Here is a 12,745-nt window from a genome sequence, read left to right on the forward strand (position 1 = left end):
GACAATAACTAGTCGTCATACTGTTTGTTATTCTCACTATTGCTGTGTCATTTAGCCTCAGCAGCCTCTCAATCTAATTTTGTGTGACTGAGGAATGTATGCATCAGGAAAAGAATAAGGTGTAAGGCCATTTGTTATAGCCAGAAGTCCCAGGGACGGTTTTTAAACTATCTGGCTTTGCAGGTGATGGCATGCTTCACAGTGTAAGAAGACAAAAGACCTCCACTGGCCAACGCAAGTCATCACCTCAGGACCCTGCAGAGTCAATTTTGACTCAGAAGACGAAGTAGAGAACAGCCTGCAATACCTTAACAATCCTAAACGGCTGTCATAAGGGTTGCCAGAAGCAGACGACTCATAAAGCAAGGCCCCAGAAGAAGCAGTAGGTGAAGCCGTATGCGCCTGCTGCCTTGGGTGGACATAAAACTGTGACTGGCAGTTCCTATTGAGATTGTCAGAACCATATGTGTCGCCCCCTGCTCCTACATGTGGCCTCTGGTGTGCCTGTTATCTCTCAGCTGCTGGTGTTTCTTAAGGTCTGGGAGTCCACAAATTACAATTCTTGTTATCCAGCAGCAAGTGTGGCATAGCAAGACCCTTAATTATTATCTAAATTGCTGGGTTTTTCTTTGGCCAAAAAAAGCCCCACCAAAATCCCCAAAGCCACTCTCCTGGTGTTCCTGTCCCCCCCTAGCTATCCACTCAATTCCCCAGACCTCACTGGAGACCTTGTCTGTTTAAACACAATATGGAACAGTAATGAACCACCTGAAAGAGGCTATAGGCAGTTCTAATATCCCACTCTGGGGGGTGAGCCTGGCCACACAAAGGAAAATCAGGACGATCCACAGGTGGCCCTCCAGAACATCAGGCATTGGGACATAGTGGCTGGTGCCAATAGGAGGGGCCTGTGCTTTCATTGAAATACAATATGTCTGTTTATAAACCCTGACATAACATGAGCTAATAGATTCACACTAGCCACTTAAGAACATTGCATTTCTTCCTCATGTAGAGACCAAGTTCTTTAAAGTGGCTAAGTACCTGTTCAATTTTCTCTGGCATAGAAACTGGTTGTTTCAGGGACCCGACTATGCTGTTGAAAATCCTAATAATTTTTGTATGTTAATCTCCTGTTGCATCAAAATGGTGTAAGACATGTCACACGATAGCTGCCCCAAACCAGAGTGCTAATATATATGAGTTAATATCACCGGATAAAAAAAATAAAGAACAATTGATTTGTGGAACGCCAGTAATTTTGGTATGGCGTGACTTGACCAAAGGAGGGATTGTGAAAGTAGAATTAATTATATTTTAAAATAAGAATGGAATTAAAGAAATGTTGTCTGCACCTTTAAGCAAAATGTTTGGAGATGTTGCAATCGCAGGTGTCAGCAACACAGACATTAGCATAGAACAATTGCATCCGTTTAAGGGCAATTGGGGAAAAGTGTATCGATCTGAGATAGGCTAATAATGCAGTAGGACGTGGAATATGCATGCTTTGTACAGGTGGTTCTTTTCCTGTCTGTTGCTTCTTTGTCCCTTTGTCTAACTCTGCCTCTTTATCTGTATATAAGTTAGTTTGTGTCTTTTATGGTGCTACATTATCTAGGTGTATTAGCGAGCGCTGTGCTAATAAAACAGAAGTGGTCTGACAAACTAAATGATCTGAGTCCTAACTTTTGACAGTGAACAGAACGCAAAAGACAGGTTGGGGTAAAGTCCTTCCCACTGGGAGGGGATGCAAGGACCGTTGCAGTATTGTCCGGGTCTTGTGAGGTGTGCCAAAGATTAGGAAAGCCGTCCAAGATCTGGTCAAGGCACCTCTCCAGCCACGCCCATAAATTGAGTTCCCATTTCAGCGAGTAGTTGTGGATATTCGGGTCTTTCCAAGAAAGATGCCAGAGGAAGCAGTAGTACTGACTTTCGTGGGACTTTGGCGACCCGATGGCCGAAGCAGTAGCTCTTAGGCAACACCAGGGCTAAAGCGGTGTGCATGGCCCTAACAGAACATTTTTGCCAGGCGTAGTTTGGCCATCCGATATTCTCTTACAGATTCTGGATCTATTTCCTGCAGGCACCATGAAAGACCTGTGGGAAACTCATGGGGTGAATCACTTGGTTGCCACCCCGTACCACCATCAAACCAATGGCCTGGTGGAAAGGTTTAATGGAACTTTGGGGGCCATGATCTGTAAATTCGTGAATGAATACTCCAATGACTGGGACCTAGTGTTGCAGCAGTTGCTCTTTGCTTACATTATGATAGCAAGTCCGGCCAATCGCGGCTCCCACTGGCTGCGGTTCGCTGCTCCAGGCCAATGGGAGCTGCTGGAAGCAGTGTGGGCCAAGGGTGGTAAACAAACCGACCCGGCCCACCAGGGGCTCTCTCTACACAAGCGGCATCCCAAGTTTGGGAAACACTGATCTAGCACACTGAGCATTTTTCAGTTTTGGGTGAAGCTGTTGGTTCCGCGAGACAGGAGGTTAGAGTTGTGGAGAGATGGTATCTACTGTTACTCCAGCCCCTTTCCCACACATGTGCGCCTGAACTAGCAAGGCAGGTTCAAAGAAAACAGAGTTAAAGAATAAATAAAGCATTACCCTGTCTGCATCAGAGAGACACGGTAGATGGCGAATCAGCTGGAGCACCCGGGTGTGATGGAAGTCGGACATGTTTTCCCTAATGTATTCATAAACCTTGTCCTCAGCAAACCCCATCTTTGCTTCGCACCTAGGAGCGAGAAGATCAATTTAGGGGAAAAAAAAACCAACCACACAGCTGTTATTAGTTAACTTTTATATTGCAGGTTGGCTCACTGTGCAAGGCACTGTACGAACATAGGAAAAACAAATAGTCCCTACCAAGAAGAGCTTAGTATCATAATAATAATAATAATTATTGAAGCTGCTCAAATTTTTATTGAAAAAATCCTATGAAAAATGAACTTTTTCTATTAAAACTGTGCATCTAACATAGGGATCGGCAACCTTTGGCACACGGCTCGTCAGGCAAAGCCCCTGGCGGGCCGGGATGGTTTGTTTACCTGCCATGTCCGCAGGTTCGGCCAATCACAGCTCCCACCGCTCTAGGCCAATGGGGGCTGCAGGAAGCATGGCCAGCACATCCCTCAGCTTGCACGTGCATTTCTTGATTTTTCTATCGCCGGTTTTTGGGGTGGGGGGGGATATCATTTGAGGTTTGCTGTGTTTTAAAAAGGGCACGTGACAAACGTTTAGCATCCGACACCATCTTCGCACCCTTTTCCACAAAAACTACAGTGCTTTGAGTAGGGTGAAACTGACAGGGGTGAGCTCTTGGCTGAATTACTGCAGAAAGCTGAAACTCCATTTCCTGTTACTAAGCAACTCCTTTGATCAGGACTACTGATGAGTCAAAGCTACTTGCTTTTCTTTCATCACACCCTGGCTATGTACACACTACAGCTTAAGCTGACATAAATTATGTCCCTCAAGGTGTGAATTAGCTACCCTCATCATTTATAACGACATAAGTGCAGGTGTGGACAGTTCTATGTCCATGGCAGAGCTTCTCCTGCCAACAATGCTACCATCACTCGTGGAGGGGTGGGGGGAGGATATGCAGGCCTGCCTGTAAAGGACTATACTTTAACAATTTAGGTGTATTTTTATCATTTAGCTAGTTATAGAATAGAGGTGTAAAACAGAATCAAAATCACAGTCCGCCTGTGTATGGGCCTTCTCTCACTAGGATACTCTGAGGCTTTGTCCTTTGGCTAAGCAGCAGGCTCAGCCATAAACTGGGAAGCCCAAGGTCACATCCTCACATTCCAAACCAGTCACACTGAAATAAGGTGGTATTGGGCTGTTAGGAAGATGATCCTGTCCTGATAGTGCCCATCATGACCAGATAAAGAAAGAGATCTTAAGATGGTTAAAGAAAACGTTGTTTGATAGCATCCTGTTTGGCAAGAAGTCACCTCTCAAGGGTTGTTTTTTCCTGGATCCCAATAGGATCAATGGTTGTGGTTGTGAAACCCTCATTTCTGTATTGTTTTATCTTTATGGCCCCCACTTTTCTACTGTTAATCTGTCTGGTTCTTTAATTTTTGTTAGCTGTATAATTAATTAATTTTGCTAGATGTAAGTTAATTAGGGTAGTGGGATATAATTGGTTAGAGAATTATGTTACACTGTTAGGACTGGTTAGTTAAATTTCAGTAAAATGACTGGTTAAGGTATAGCTGAGACTATTACTATATAAATGGGTCGAACAGGAAGTGGGTGGGAAAATTGGAATCATGCTTTCTGGAAATGAACTCAAATAAACATTCCATTGTTTAGACTTCTGGTTTTTTGCAGCTTGCTGTCTCAAGGAGAAGAGCTAAGGAAGTGGGAGGGTAGAGGGAAAGCCCTCTAACAGGGGTTGGAGTAATTAAGTAATTAGAGTAGCTACACTAGAGTTTACAGCTGTATATTCTTTTGTGTAGCCATAGCCTCAGGAGAGTATGGCTACACTTCCAGCTGTACAGAGCTGTCCTGGGAGCGCTCCCGTGGCAGCGCTTTGAAGTGCGAGTGTGGTCGCTGTGCCAGTGCTGGGAGAGAGCTCTCCCAGTGCTGCAGGTACTCCATCTCCCTGAGGGGATTAGCTTGAAGCGCTGGGAGCCGCGCTCCCAGCGCTGGGGCACTGTCTACACTGGAGCTTTGCAGTGCTGTAACTTGCTGCGCTTGGGGGGTGTTTTTTCACACTCCTGAGCGAGAAAAGTTGCAGCGCTGTAAAGCGCCAGTGTAGCCAAGGCCTAAGTCCTACCATTCAGGAAACAGGCAAGGAGCATGCAGCATGATTACATTGCCCTAATGCTGCTGCTTAGGATATGTCTACACTACTGCTTATGTTGGCAGAACTCAAGGATGTGAATATTCCACCTCACTCAAGAGATCTGTTACACTGACATAAGCACTAGCGTGCCCAGCACTATGTTGGTGGAGACAGAGCTTCTGCTGGTGGAGGTGATTTTATTATGCCAACAGGTGATCTCGCTCCTGTTGGCAGACAGTGTCTTCACCAGACATGCTCCAGCTGTATCAGTGTAGCAGCCAGGAAGGAGTGAATAGATGGATGAATCACTTCTTCAGCTATGACTAAGTGGTCAATTAACAACAGCTGGCATGGCTATGAACACTAAGGAAGCTGCCTGAGGTGATAGAGCTCTGAGCAGTAAAGAGCATAAGACAATGCAGCTGTGTGAAAGGTGCGTGCAGACAAGCAGCAGCAGCAATAGATCCAGGCAGCCTGTAGCTACTGAGTGCTGGGTCCTCACCTGGAACCCAGGGGCCAGGAAGGGAGATGTAAGCCTTGGCAGTAAAGGAGCAGGGACTGCTGAGCCCAGACTGGGGCGGAAAGCCTGATATAAAGTTCATTAGATTTAGGTTTTGTTTGGACTTTTTTGTTACCCTGAAAGGGGTGATGCTCCAAGTGACCTGGCTGGAGGACTGAGTCACAAGGATGGACAAGTCACTGAGTGGCCCAAGCTATTGCTGGCAGGGGCTGACCAAGACAGAGGGACTATTAAGCCATGCCAGCCACCCCAGAGCACACTGACCACTGGCTGGACCTCCTACATTGTCTTTCATGTCTCCTCCATTTTCCTTGACAGTCCTTCAAGAGTAAAACAAAGTCTGCAGGGGGCTGTTACAGCACTTTGAGATACTGGATCCTAGGGTATGGCTACACTGAAAACTTCAAAGAACTGCCGCGGGAGCGCTGCCGCGGCAGCACTTTGAAGTGCGAGTGTGGTCGCAGCGCCAGCGCTGGGGGAGAGCTCTCCCAGTGCTGCACGTACTCCACCTCCTCATGGGGATTATCTTGCAGCGCTGGGAGCCGTGCTCCCACAGCTGCGGCACTGTTTACACTGGCACTTTACAGCCCTGTATCTTGCTGCGCTCAGGGTGGTGTTTCTTTCACACCCTGAGCCAGAAAGTTGCAGTGCTGTAAAGCGCCAGTGTAGCCAAGGCCTTAAACTGGAAACTTAGCTTTCAGGGCAAGACTTCCAGAGGGAGCCCTGGCAAAAGACAGGCAGAGAGCACACCCTCTCAGCCAGAAGGATGCCGAGGGCAGGACCCAACCCCACAGCACCTGGGTGCCAATCACAGCAGGTCACCTCAAGGCTGGCTGCTAACAGCCTGGGCTCACAACAAAGCCCCTGTCCTGATGCCTATGCACAAGGAACTTTCTCTGACCTTAGAAGAGTGCTGTGTAAGCTCAATAGCTTCCCCCTCGCCCCAGCAGAAGCTGGTCTAATAAAAAGATACTTCCTCACCCACCTTGTTTTGCTCTGGCTCATCAATTAAGCTCAAGCCAGCTTAAATCTTTACCCAGAATAACTTTACAAATATTATTTCCTGAAAAGGGCAGGGAGTGCCAGACGCTCCCTGAGATCAATCCCAAGTGAGTGATTTTGATTTGGGGAGGATCGGAACCATAGTTTAAGCAACAGGTGTGTGCAAAACAAGTTATGAGAACCACAATGTTCTGATATGACATGCTCCTCTTTTTTTTTTTTTTTTTTTTTAAAAAGGTGCATTGATTTATTTGTCGGGGTCTCTCTCACAGGAACCCCTTGCTCAAGGTTATGTATTGGGGGCAGTTAGCCTATGCAGCTATGGCTACACTACTATTTTAGTGTATTAGCATATCCACTGAGCTGGAAATCACACTTGCAGCTCCAGTGCAGACATACTAAGACTACTTGCCCCAAAGCTTACAAGCAAAATAGATAAGACATAAAAACAAAGCATTGTTCCCATTTTTACAGATGGGGAAATGAGGCACATAGAGAAAATGGGTAGGATTTTCAAGAGCACTTCAGTGATTTAGAAAGTCAATGATATTCGGGCTCCTAAATCACTTAGGAAAATCCCTCCCTAAGCAACATGCCCAAGAGGGGTTGTGGGTGAGCTGGAAATTGAATCCAGTGCTTTATTCAAAGACCACCTTGTCCTGACTCTCATACACACTGTATCCCATGGTAATCTACACAGATGAACATGGAATTATAAAGTTAAAAGACAGAAGCCTAGTGTAAGTGCTGTGCAGTCTGGCAACTCCTTAGAGTCTTTAAGACATTCATGCCTGTACAGTTACAGCATTGTCATGGGTCAGTGCTTGCACTGACGCATTCTAGGGAAATACAGGAGGCAGCCATGGCAACACACAACCAATCAGCTGTTGTTCCACTTCCTCTTTTGAAACTACTAGGGAAACCCAGGAAGGCAGAATGCAAGTGCTCCGATTGGAATTTGTCTGTGGCTTTGCAGGGCTTTCACCCATCTCTTACGGGATCTCTTTTGTCCATAAGTGATCAGGATCACTGCCATGGATCTCTTTAAAAACATGGCTCTCCAAGCACATGATGCCAGGGGACTGGTTCACTACTGACAGAGAGCACAATTCATTTGGCCCTTTTGCACCTCCTTTGCCAATGCAAAGGGACTGTGAACAAGGCAACCCCTTCCATAAATAACTCCTGTCCTGGGAGCTTCTCTATGAGGTACAGGACTGGCTCAGGGGATATTCTGGGATGTGTGGTCACACGTGGGGAGCAAGGCACCAGTTATTGCCTGCATGCCACAAAAGCCATAGAGCCCCTGGCAGTTCCCTGAGAACTGCCCTAGCCTACAACAGAGGTGAACTGGTCCCCAAGAGTCCCGGAATCAAGGAGACCAGTCCTCTCCTCACTTCCTGAGTTGATCCAAGAATGAATTGAATTCAGTGCCAAGATGCACAGTGCACTTAACTCCCCCAACACCATCTTGAGATCTCCCTCATGTGCTCCAGTCCAGGATAGCCCAGCGTAATGTGATCTGAGAGCACAGCTTGAAGCTGTAATGCCACAACAAACTCTTGCACAAAAAGGGGGTGGGCTTTCTGCCTAAAGAAGGGGATACATTTCCACAGATTTTTGCATGGAGAGTGGGATCTCTGCAGATTCTCACTCTGCTACTTCAAACCTGACTGCAACAATTTTGACACATGTAGGCCCCAATCGTACAGGAGCATAACTTTATTCAGAGTAATTAATAGGACTAAAGACGGCTGTGCAAGTATGTTTGTGGGAGTGTGATGTAAGTACAGCCAGGTCTTCCCAAGACAAACACAGGGGTTTGTTGATAATTTGACACTTGCATCTATGACATCCAGCGCAGAGCAGTTATCTCGCCTGCAAGCCAGGGCTTTGCAATAAGTATTTGCATAAGGCAGCTACATTTATTGCAAGCATTTCCTCGTTCAAGTGCAAACTCCCACATCAACCCAGCAAATGTCTAATCACTGCTCAAGCCTATTTGGTCTACAAGCTAGCGAGTTTAACAATCCTGGAACCGACAGGGTTCTGCATAATGCAAACAAAACCCAGTCAGATTATTTTATGTTCGTGTTATTTTCTCTGCTTGATTCTACTGAGTCGCACTGAACTTGCCCCAGCTTTCTTCAGACTCCCCTCGGCTCAGCAGAGCCAACAAGCATTTTGCAAAACAAAGGGGGCCCACCAACTCCTTTCCGTGCTCCCTTCTTTAGCTGGGGCTGCCCCGGGCAGAGAGAAGTCATTTGCAAACCTAAGGGAGCATCTGAGGAACTACGGTGGCCGAGAAGCCAGCCCCTGCTGCCAAATCCGGCCTCGTCCAATGACACCCGGCTTCACGGGCAGGGAGAGGGCTCTGGTGCAGCGGGGGGGGGGAGGGGGGCGCCGCTCCTTACCTGCGCGTGTGCAGCAGCAGTGGAAGAGCCCACCAGGAGCGCGAGACAGACAGACAGACAGACAAGCGCCGCACGCAGCCTCTCTCGCGCACTCCCCCCCGGGGAACGTTCTAAGCCCGCCCTCTACGGGCCCCGAGCTTCAGCCGCCCATTGGCCGCGCTGCCTCTCTCCAGGCGTCCATCAAGCGCTTGTGTTTGCGGGGGAAGCTGGTGGCTTGCAGCGTTTCCGCCGGAGAAGGGGGCCCTGGAGCTAAGCAAAAGCAGGGCGGCTTGGCGCATACACAGGCGCGGGGTCGGGGGTGCGGCTGCGAAGCCAGAGCTTGGGCGCAGGACCCCCCGTAGGAAGGATGTGTTAAGTGTGTAGGGATGGACTGTCGTGGTCCGGTCCTGTCCTGCTTCGGCTGTTTTCTGTCCCCAGGCGCCCTGGCTTGCTAAGTAGCCGAGCTGGGAAGAGCCCGGCCGCTTTTCTCCAGCTCTCGGACGAAACAGAAATTTCCAACCGAGGGAAGTTTCGGGTGCCCGCCCCGCCTCCCCGAATTGGTTGTTTCAGCAAGGCTGCTCCTGGAGTTGGTGTCTGCAGCGTAGGGACTTCCCAGCAGATACTCTGGCTAATTGTAGAGTGATGGTTGCTGCTTCCCGTTCCCAGTGCAGATGAGTTTTCACTATAAGCCTGATTTTTTTTATTTTATTTGATTTTGCCTCCCCAACCCCCAAAGTCCACACAGAAAAGGTCGGGTCTTTTTTCAAATGGGTGGGTTAAATCTGGGACTACGGGAAGACTTGCTGCAAGAGCTGAAGGAAAGTGGACAACGATTGGTTACTTCTGACAGATTAAAAAGAGAGGTGCCCAGTGGTTCCAGTTGCCTAATGTTTTTTGCTACCATGTAGTGAAAAAGAGAAGTAGATGACAGGTGAAACCGACTTCACTGAATTTCCCTCCCTCAGGCTTAGTGCTCAGGACAAGCATTTAGTTAATAACTTCAGTAATTTGACTTTAACACGGCAGTGTGGGATGCAAGAGAACAGGGGCATTCTTTGCCCCTTCCCCCATTCCAGGGACACTACCTTTAGCAAAGAAGGCTGTCTTTATGGTGAGCAGAGTTAAGGATATTTAGGTGCCTTGCTTAAAAGGTACCATCTTATCTTTGCCTTTCCTTAGTTTCTAACATTGGGGAAGGTTGGTTGGTTTTGTGTGCGCGCTTTTGCTTGTGCATGCATTTAAAATATATTTTAACATATTTGAGAGGTTGTGGGCACTCGAACCACTTTGTCCGCAACCCTGACTTCACCTACAGTACAGTACTTGTGCCCCAATCCTGCAAAGACTCATGCACATGCTTAATTATACACACTTTGAGTTCACTCTGAGTGCATCAAATTTAAGCACACACAAGTCTTTATGTCCTCTGCACAATGTGACCTGGCATACACTGTATGCACAAGATGACTGATAGGGTCCCTGGAGCTGAGCTTTGCAGGGGGCCCCAAGGGGACAAACAGTGTCACTGCTGACCACCTGTGAGCATTGACTATCCCATGTTAGTGTCTGCAAGAGTTGGGGGGGCTAGCTTCGGTGTCCTGCTAGTATTTTATGGCAGTAAATTATATTCTGTCCCTTTAAGGCCCATTGTTTCAGTTGGATACATTTTTCCTCTTCTTTTCCTGCCCTAAACTGCTGTGTAGTGGTTCCACGAGTGTTTGGTAGCTGCTGTGTTCCACCCCAGAAGTGGCTGCATTTCAGATGCAAGTGAAGTGATCTCAATATATCCCTTATCTTCCTCACAAGGGCTTGTGTGTCTTAGCTAGTTAAGTGTGCGGGACACTTTGAGATCTGCAGATGAACAGGCCTTTAATGCTGGTATTTTTGTAGGAATAGGATTGTAAACATGAAAATATGGTGGTTTCTACCTTAATACCACCTGTACAGAAAATAGCACATCCCTGATATGCTAATCTCCAACATCAGTCACTTTCTTCAAGGAAGTAAATGGTGCATTCCTGATGGATCCCTTAGAGAACAGAAAGGTCCAATCCAAACTGCTCCGTAAACACAGAATGAGGACATAGCTGCAGAGCGCTGAGTCGTATTAAATGAATGTTTGAGCAGAATAAAAGCCCAGGCTAAAACAAAGTGGAGTTTGGTGCTTTCGGTGTTGACAGTCAGCCAGCATCCACTCGAGGCTGGGCTACAGGAGCTTTTGGCCATGCCTGGGAAAACCAATCTACAGGAACTTCATTGGCACAGGGACAAAGCAGGTTTATCAGGGTCTGGTAGGGGACAGCTATGGAATAATCTCCCCACCGGGGAAGTATAGCAGAGCAGCCTGCCCCTTTAAGGGCCAAGAGGTCCTGGGCCAGTCATCCCAGTTCAACTGCACCTGTGCTGGGTGTGGGACTTAAAAAGAAGAGGGAAGTCCAGCACTGGGAGGCAGATGTGCATGTATAGAGACTCCAGGTAGGAAGGTCTGGGAGTGATTGCTTGGGAAAAACAAGGAGCCCAGGAAGGGTGAAAGCTGAGCCCAGAGGGTGGGCTGAAGAATGCTTAGAATCATAAGGGTAGAAGGGACCACAAAGGAAATCTGCTCTAACCCCCTGCTAGATGCAGGATTTGCTGTCTCTGCTGTAAACCACGCAACACACAGGGCTATCCAGCCTCCTTTTGAAAACCTCTAATGAAGAAGCTTCCATGATCTCCCTAGGCAATCTGTTCCACTCTCCTACTGTTCTTACAGTTGCGAAGTTTTTCTGGAGATTAATCTAAATCCTGCTATGCTGTATCTTGAATCCTTTGTCCTGCCTTCTGTGGCAAGAGAGAACAACTTTTCTCCATCTTCTTTATGGCACCCTTTCAAGTATTTGAAGACCATCATCATGTCCCCCCTTAATCTCTTTTCAAATTAAACATACCCAGTTCCTTAAGCCTTTGCTCATATGGTTTGCCTCCCATCCCTTTGATCATCTTTGTCACTCACCTCTGGATCCTTTCGAGTTAAACTAGATCCTTTTTATACAGCAGTGACCACAGTACTCCAGCTAAGGCCTAACTGGCACTGAGTAAAGTGACACTGTCACTTCCTGTGACTTGCATGTTACGCTTCTGTTAATGCTATGCTACCTAAAATTGCATTTGCTTTTTTTTTTGTTTGCAACAACATTGTATTGCTGACTCAAGTTGAGGTTGTGATCCACCACAACTCCCAGATCTTTCTCAGCAGTGATGCTGCCAAGCCAGTTATTTCCCATTCTGTATTTGTGCATTTGGTTTTTCGCACCTTACATTTGTCTTTGTTGAATTTCATTTTTTTGAGTTTAGCCCAGTTCTCCAAGTTATTGAGATCCCTCTGAATTTTAGCTCTATCCTCCAAAGTGTTGGTAACCCTGCCTCCTCTCCTAGCTTTCTGTCATCTGCAAACTTGATCAGTATGCTCTCTATTCCTACAGCTAGGTAATTAATAAAGATGTTAAATAACACCAGACCCAGAACAGATCCCTGTGGAACCCCACTTCAGACCTCCCTCCAATCTGACATCATTCCATTAACGGTTAATCTTTGTTTGCTGTTGTTTAACCAACTATGTATCTACTTAATGGTTCTTCTGCCAACCCTATATTTCTTCAGCTTGCTTATCAGAATGTTATGTGGGACTGTGCCAAAAGCCTTGTTAACATCCAGGTTTATTATGTCCACCACATTTCCCCCATCCACCAAATCAGTTACCCTATCAAAGAAGGAAATCAATCTAAAAGATTAGAGTTGGAAGAGACCTCAGGAGGTCATCTAGTCCACCCTCCCACTCAAAGCAGGACCAAGCCCAACTAACCAGGGAGGAGTATAAAAATATTGCTCAGGCATGCAGGAGTGAAATCAGGAAGGCCAAATGACACTTGGAGTTGCAGCTAGCAAGGGATGTTAAGTGTAACAAGAAAGGTTTCTTCAGGTATGTTAGCAACAAGAAAGTCAGGGAAAATATGGGCCCCTTACTGAATGAGGGAGGCAACCTAG

The 12,745-nt window shown here is 47.0% G+C and overlaps 1 protein-coding gene across 2 annotated transcripts in view; it reads right to left on the reverse strand.

The window, feature by feature from the left end:
• Positions 1-12,745, reverse strand: part of MAVS (mitochondrial antiviral signaling protein) — a 66,487-nt gene that overhangs the window by 33,253 nt on the left and 20,489 nt on the right. Inside the window, exons 1-2 of one of the 2 annotated variants that reach the window (XM_032766175.2) lie at positions 8,744-10,034; positions 2,611-2,740 (exon numbers count right to left, since the gene is read on the reverse strand). In XM_032766175.2, coding sequence (XP_032622066.1) covers positions 2,611-2,727 — 117 coding nt within the window. In that variant the 5' untranslated portion in view covers positions 2,728-2,740; positions 8,744-10,034. Of the gene's footprint in view, positions 1-2,610; positions 2,741-8,743; positions 10,035-12,745 lie in introns of those variants that run through there. The other variant, XM_032766174.2, reaches the window with a different exon arrangement.

Source organism: Chelonoidis abingdonii, chromosome 5, assembly GCF_003597395.2.
Source record: "Chelonoidis abingdonii isolate Lonesome George chromosome 5, CheloAbing_2.0, whole genome shotgun sequence".
Taxonomy (NCBI): Eukaryota; Metazoa; Chordata; order Testudines; family Testudinidae; genus Chelonoidis; species Chelonoidis abingdonii.